Here is a 7,500-nt window from a genome sequence, read left to right as displayed (position 1 = left end):
ATTTGACTCCGATTCTATCCTGCAAAAAAATGGCTGTGAGCGCCAGTAGGAAGCTGTAAGATAAAACACCCAGATTGTGATAAAAGGGGAAACAAGGCAAGGCGAGGCGAGCTGGCGTCCTGAATGCGAGTCTTGTACGTCTTATTATCAAGTTAATTAAAGCTAGCATCTGACAATGTCACTCGGCTGTAGAAAAAGGGATTTAAATGCAACGTCTCTCAGGACTGCGTGTCAAGGGCTGCTTTTCATTGAGCTGCTGCAAGTCTGTTTGGCTGCAGGAATCGCTCTCGGAATTGAAGGGGGTGCCTTTAAAGCAGCAGCCATTGACAAGGAAGCAATTATTAAATTTTGATGTTCAAAATAAAAAAAAAAGGAAGAAGAAAACGACTTCTATAATTTGTGTTTTAGATGGAGAGCAATATAAAGAGATATCAAGGCCGCGCCGCATCAAACGCTTCCCTCCCACCCCCATGAAAGCCTCCTCTCAAACACTTTAAGAGAGATTTTTAGAAGCTCGACAAGGATCCTAGGAACATTAAAACAGAAGTCGATTTTAAATGTGCACATTGAAATGCACAGAGCCGGTTGCTACGTGGACTTGCACTTGAGGTCAAGTGACGGACGGATTGTATGCTTCTCCATAATAATATTAATTAAACAATTTGCATGCTAATAAGGTAACAATTATCAGGGCTTCTGTTGAAAGATTCAGGTTATTACAACACGCCAATCTGGAGGCCAGGGGTCAGGGAGTGAGAGGCGAGGAAATTTCAACTCAAATTAACATTCTGTCAGCTCCAGAAAATGGGATAAATAAAGTCGAATTAATTCATTATAATAAAGAGAGAGAGAGAGAGAGAAGTCTCCTCTCTTATTCTTTGCTGGATTGATTACCATTCTGTATTCAGAAACACGTTCCCCTTGCATTCCTCTTCTGAAATCCGACAGAAAATGAGGCATTTATGGCTACAGGCAAAATTTGGTCCAGTGGACACAGTTTACATTTAGTATTTATAGAGAAAGAAATTAAATTATGGTGAAAAGTGAAGCCCTTGGCCCTTGACCCCAGAATTAATACCAACCCCATCATTTTCTTATTACTGTTGGAGCTGTGCAGCCCAAATTCAAACTCCCTTCTAGCTTTAAACCGAGGCAGGGAGACCATAATTAAACTAATCTATATTGCAGGGGCGGGGGGTACAGCAGGATATTGTGTGATATTCAATTAGGTGAATAAATACCGTTCCGGACAGACAACGCAGAGACTTCACTTTCTTTTTTATTTCAATTGTAGTTTCTCTCTCCCTCGCTCACGCACACAAATAAACCCTGTGTAATGTATCATTTTGACTGGGTATTTTATAACTGGAAAATCTATTTGTATGTTTCCCAGAGATAGTGTTGGCTCTCTCTCCCCCCCCCCCCCCGCGACTTGAAGGATTTAATTCTGCATGAACCTCCCAGAAAGGTTTAAGGGTTTCCCTTTATCTTCAGACTAGCTGTTGAGTTTTTAGTTTTGTATTCCCCCCCCCCCACGCCCCACCACACCACCTTTTCCGTCTGTGGGGTTTCGCTGCGGGAATGTAAAGGAATATAAATAATCACTTAAAGAGGAAACAAAATTCGGTTTAAGCCCTTCAGCTAACGGAGATAAATATTCTAGAAACCCGGAGTCAAACAAGTTCCAGTTTCTATTACACAACATTGCAGTTAAGATAGAAAATAAGAGTCTGTCTGGGAAGGCTCTTTCTCTTTCCGCCTCCATCCGTTCTAGTTATCCCTCGTGTTTGTTTGGGAATCATAACTTCCATTATTTATGGCGGAGAAATCGAATAAAGGCATCCCAGGCCGACCACGCTGCGTCCCTTTGACTGCAAGTAGGAGGGCGGATTTGGGATGAGTGGCTGAATATATATTGTATCTCCTTCCCCACACCCTTTCTTTTACTGCTTTTCTATTCTTCTCTATGCGTGTCCTTAATTATATTTCTATGATGTTGAATCCCTAATGAAAGTACTGGGGGGGGGGGGGGGGAATAGGATCCACTCCAAAGTGTATGTTTTTTTTTCTGCTGCTTCTCTCCTGCAAGCCATCCCATTCTTGCAGTTTGTTTAAGAATATTTTCTTTAATTATTTAACTTTTGGAGTTTATCAATATTTTATATTGGTGAAACTTCTGTGGGAATATAATTTAATTAGAACAAATTGGGCTTCAGCTTCGAGGCTATTAATCATTGGCAGAGTAAGTGTGTGTGTATATGGGTTTTTTTCCCCCTTCTTCAAGTGTGTGTGGGGGTGTAGTAGTGGGTTTTTTAACTTTATTTTTTGGCCTCCCTTTGCGAAATAGGCTGCTTTTAATTAGCCCCCTTCTGGCTTTGTACATAATTTAATATTTCTTGAGTTCCTGGATCAATAGGGGATTGCATTCATTATTATTTTGATGGATATGATCAGCTCACACTTTAATTTCTGTAAAGGGTTCTTCCTTTTTTTATTTTTATTTATTTCTCTCCCCTTCCCTCTTCTGCCCCCCCCCCCCCCTTATAGAGCCGGAGAGGAGATGAAAAGGCTTGTAGTTTTAAATTCAATGTGACAGCTCTGGAAAGAGAGGATGATGAATTTCCTATTATTGGATCAGTCTATTTGCCGCTCAATGTCTCCCTGTAATTGGAGCAACATCACTTTAAAGGTTCAGAGAGTAGAGCAGTTCTGGTGAAAAATCCCCACAACACGCCGGTGAATGTTTTAAAGGGAAATCTATTAGTGATTTGGAGAGGGGAGGGGAAGAGGGTGGGTATGGGGGGGGCTGAGAGAGGGTGTGTGTAACTCTGGCTGTCTAGTATTTAACTGGGTAACAATCAGATCCATAAGTTCTCCATCTCCTCGGCACCCCCACCCCTGGCTGGCCGGCCCATGCCGCCCTCCTCCCCTCCCCAGGCTGGAGTTCTTATCAAAGCCCCCCTTGTCTTGTTGTGACAGCTCTGATATTGTTTATTGAGGCTGGATGTCAGGTATAATTAGCAATCGATATGGAAAACGCTTGCTCCCCACACTGGCACGTCTCTGACGTCAGGACCGATTAACGTTTCTTATTGGTCCCAAATTCCCCCAGCCTGAGCTAATTATTGGGAGCTTGATGTTGATAAAGTTAAAGCGCCCGGGCGCCCTCCAGCATGAGCCCCTTCCCGCGCCGCCGCCGCCGCCTGCTCCCGCCGCCCCGCGCCGCGCCGCGCTAGAGCCGCCCCCATGATGGACAGCCGCCTCCTGGAGCATCCCCATGCCCAGTTCGGAGGCATGGTGGGCTTCCCTTACCCGCTCGGCCACCACCATGTCTACGAGCTGGCCGGGCACCAGCTGCAGTCGGCGGCCGTGCCCTTCTCCATAGATGGATTACTGAACGGCTCCTGCGCCGCCTCGGTGGTGAACCCCGCGCCGCTCCTCCCCGCGGGCTGCGGGGTGAATGGGGACAGCCAGCCCTTCAAGCTCTCAGGTAAGCGGCCCCCCTCTGCTCCTGGATACGCCGCACTCTTTCCCCCCCCCCCAGGGGCGCCCCCCCACTCCAGATCTGAGAACAGGGGGGCTGCTTTTCCAGGTGGGTACGTGGGTCAGAGCTTCTCCCCGTGGGTCGCTACCAGGGGATCCGGACCCAGACCAAACACGGGGGGTGGAAAGGATCCCCACCAATCGTTTCTTTTTCCCCCAAGAGATATTTGGACAGATTAACACCCCCCCCCAAAAAAAAAAACAGCCCTCGGTGGCTCCCAGCCCGCTGTGAACCCGCTTGTGCGCTCGGAACAATAGCCGGCCCCTGCGATCCTGTGTGTGTGTGTGGGGGGGTCCTTTCAGAAGTTAGTGTGTGTGGGTGCATGGCGCGGGAGGGGATGGCCATTTTACAAGCGGGCTAGGAGGGTACCGCTGGGGGCAGGGGAAGAGAGATTGATGACTAGATCCTGATCCAACGAAGGACACGAGCAAGTGCGAAGTTTACCTCCCTTGGCAAATCTATTGTTTAGTTTTAAGGTACCTCATTGATGCTTGACGCTCTTATTGTCAATGCTCCTTCTTCGTGGCATACCCCTCGCTGCATCCTTACTTCGGAAGGAGACTATATTGTTTACACACAACGGTAGAAGCAGTGCCGTCGGGGTCGTTAAAATCGAATCAGTGACCGTAAAGACTTGGGCAGGATCCCATTTTTGCGACCATAGCCGACCCCAGCCATGACTCTTCCAAGTGGGGCTTTGCCAGCAAGCTGGTGGCCTGCGAGCTTTTAACACGCGATTCCCAAGTAGGGACAGGGGACCCGGCAGGACATGGGCCTGGTTCGGGCTTTGATAGGAACCTAGCCGGGCCTTTCCCTGGAGCCTGTATGCCTTGGATAGAAAAGGGGACCATTGCCCTTGGCTGCTTTACGAAGCCAAACATGGGCAGCAGCCCTACATTTAGTTTAAGGCTGATCGCTGGACCAAACTTAATTTTAAAACTTGCACCACTCCTGCACCTGTTCTCCGACGCTGCCCTATTTCTAGAATAAACATCCTGTAAAGTCGGCTTTTGCGGGAGAGGAAGAGGGAACAATTCCCCCCATCTTTGATATGGGTGTGTAATGTACAGACTCCCACGCCTTCTAAACGCTACCAAGTGCAAAGGTTAAAAGGCTGGTTGTAAATTGCGGGGGGAGAAATGGCCTGTTTTTCTGGTTAGTTTATTGTGTTTCTGCCTTTTCAGACTCTGGTGACCCGGACAAGGAAAGTCCTGGGTGTAAAAGAAGACGAACCCGCACGAATTTTACTGGCTGGCAACTGGAAGAGCTAGAAAAAGCCTTTAATGAAAGTCATTACCCGGACGTGTTTATGAGAGAGGCGCTGGCTCTGAGGCTGGACCTGGTGGAGTCTAGAGTGCAGGTAAAACCCCCCTTTTTTTTCCTTCTTAAGGCCAAATGCACTGGCCACATCTGCTGCTGTTCTCCATCCCGGCCTCCCCATTCCCACACCAAATGACTGGTTGTGTTCATTAAACAATTTCTTGTGAACATCTAGTATTTCCCCCTTTTTCTCCTTGGGTCCTGGAACCGGGACACCCCAGTCCTGCTTTAGCGATGTGCTAACTGCTTTGTGGGTTGTGTGGCTTTTTGTTTTTGTTTTACCTGAACTGAGCATACACGTTTGCTCTCAATTTATGCAGGCAGTTGGGGAAATCTTTCTTGGAGTAAAGTGTTTTTGTGATTTAATTCCCCCACCCCTTTAAACTTTGCCTACAGATAGGCCCTAAAGAGTGTAATTCAAGTCGAGAGTTCATAAACCCTTTTCACTGTAAACATTTTTCTTAAATGAGCCAAGAGTGAAAAATTAGCATGCAAATATGAGCCTTAAACATGGTACATTGGAGAATGTAAATAAAGCTTTTAGGCAGCTCGAGGGTGTAGATAAAAGAATCCTGTAAAACTTCATTTAGACAAGCCAGTTATCCCCCACTCTTTCAAAACTATTCGCTTAAACTGACCTTTAAAATAACAGTAATAAAACCCATCCTCGAGACAAAGAATTCAGGGCTTATCTGTGAGCTGGCTATTAAATATTCAGTTATTAATATGTTTGCTCGTAGCTTTGAACTGATAAGGATGGATAACCTATAAGCTTGCACATTTTAAAAATACTTTATTTTGCATGCATTTTAAATGTCCTGAATCAGTACTTCCGTCTCTGTAAATCACTACAGTGTTGTGTTTGATACAAATCCGAAGGGCTCTGCTCTCCTTAGTGTGTGTGTGTGTGTGTTTAAATCGATCATGTACTCTTAAGAACTGTGGCGTTTACCACAAGAAGGAGCTAATAACATTACTGGATATTATTAATCCATTAGCATTGTTTAAAGGTGTATTTACAAAATGCTTTTTCCTCCCCCTCATGACCTCTTCTGGTTTGAAATCCTTTTATCCAATTTGTTCTGAGATTGTTGAGTGAAGTCGAGACCCTCCATTTCCCTTTAATACGATAATGAGTAATTCTCAGGGACAAGGCCTCCTGGAACTGGCACAAAGAGAGGCATTATTATATCTATACTATACCAGCGAAGAAGCGCCGTCTGACGCTGGCAGACTTGAAACAAACACTTCTCTGCATCATTCTTCAAGAGCCACTGTTTGCTTATTTGTTTTATTTTCGTTTTTAATTTGTTGCATTCCAACAAGAATAGACCCCGCACCATTACACTTTATTCCAATCCCTTCTAAAAACAGGACATGGCCTTGTCTTTACTCCTGTTTTCTGATTACGACAATCGAAAATAAAGGAGTGGCGGGGGGGACCGAGGACAAAGGAATAAAAAAACAGAACTGGGGGCAGACACACTACCAGCTCCAATTCTGCTCCTGGCGTGAGGGTGAAATATACATATGTGCTTGATTTTTAAAATTGATGATGGTAGCTGGTTTTCCTTTAGATCTATCAAACGTACCGCCCCCTCCCCTATATCTCGCTGGGATTATATTTTAGTTGGGTTTGTCAACATTTCTTGTTTTCGATGCAGCAAATAACCCTGTCTCAATCAAACAAAAAAACCTGGTTTGTTTTGATTTATAATTTGATCCTACTTCTCCTTTCGGTGAATTTTATAGTATTTTAGGCGGCTTATTTTTACCCATTATAATGTTCTTTGTCTCTCTGGTCACCAGGAGAAATACCTGTGCAATTAATTGAAAAGAGTTTTGATCAGCAAGCTCAGTAACTGGAAATCCAAGCGAATTCCATGCGTGACAGCGGAGGCGCAAAACTCTTAATAAAGACACGCGTAAAAAACAAACAAAACAGGAGTCATACGAAGTTATGGATTTTTTTTTTCTCAGTGACTTTATTTATGTCGCGATGGGGTTTTTAAATCCAAAGATATTTATCCCCCTTCGTTCCGGTGGCCGGAGCACAGGCTTCAGCCTAGGAAGGCGTTCCAAAGTAAACCAGACTCGATCTTCTCTCCGAGAGAGAGAATCGAAACGTTACACCGGTTTGTTTCTTTGTTTTGTTTTTTCTTAAAACTTTCGGCCGATTTTTTTTTATAATTTATTTTGGGGGAAGAGCCAGGCTGCGCGTGGCTGTGTGTACGCTGCAGGGAGAGGCGGACCTGGGGAGCACTAATTGTTTTGCATTCACTTTCTCTGGTGCATTAATTCGGATTTCTCCCCCAACTTCAATTCCCCCCCGCCCCCCAAGCCATCAGCCCGGTTTTAAGAAGGTTTTTAATTTGCAGCCTGTGCGATTTCTGCTCTGCTTTTACGGAGATCTCTGTCGGGTGTAAAGAAGCACTTTCCTCTCTCTCTCTCTCTCTCTCTCTCCCAGCAGCGGTTCCCGGCCTGACACCACCTCGCCTTGTAGAGGGGGGAGGCCCTGGCGCCTCCATCCCACCCCGCGCGCTGAATGTTAATTGCTTCTCATTGTTCGGTGTGTAGGTTTGGTTCCAAAATCGCCGGGCCAAATGGAGAAAGAAAGAGAACACCAAGAAGGGCCC

The 7,500-nt window shown here is 45.6% G+C and overlaps 1 protein-coding gene across 1 annotated transcript in view; it reads left to right on the top strand.

The window, feature by feature from the left end:
* The first annotated feature begins 3,127 nt into the window (after positions 1-3,127).
* UNCX (UNC homeobox) overlaps positions 3,128-7,500 on the top strand; it is a 5,704-nt gene continuing 1,331 nt past the window's right edge. Inside the window, exons 1-3 of the mRNA XM_074964583.1 lie at positions 3,128-3,490; positions 4,729-4,904; positions 7,442-7,500. The exon at positions 7,442-7,500 is cut by the window's right edge and continues 1,331 nt beyond it. Of these exons, the coding sequence (XP_074820684.1) occupies positions 3,247-3,490; positions 4,729-4,904; positions 7,442-7,500 (479 nt within the window). The 5' untranslated portion in view covers positions 3,128-3,246. The remainder of the gene's footprint in view (positions 3,491-4,728; positions 4,905-7,441) is intronic.

This window comes from Natator depressus, chromosome 10, assembly GCF_965152275.1.
Source record: "Natator depressus isolate rNatDep1 chromosome 10, rNatDep2.hap1, whole genome shotgun sequence".
Classification (NCBI taxonomy): Eukaryota; Metazoa; Chordata; order Testudines; family Cheloniidae; genus Natator; species Natator depressus.
Note: the sequence above shows the minus strand (reverse complement) of the source record. Positions and strands in the feature narration are given on the sequence as shown.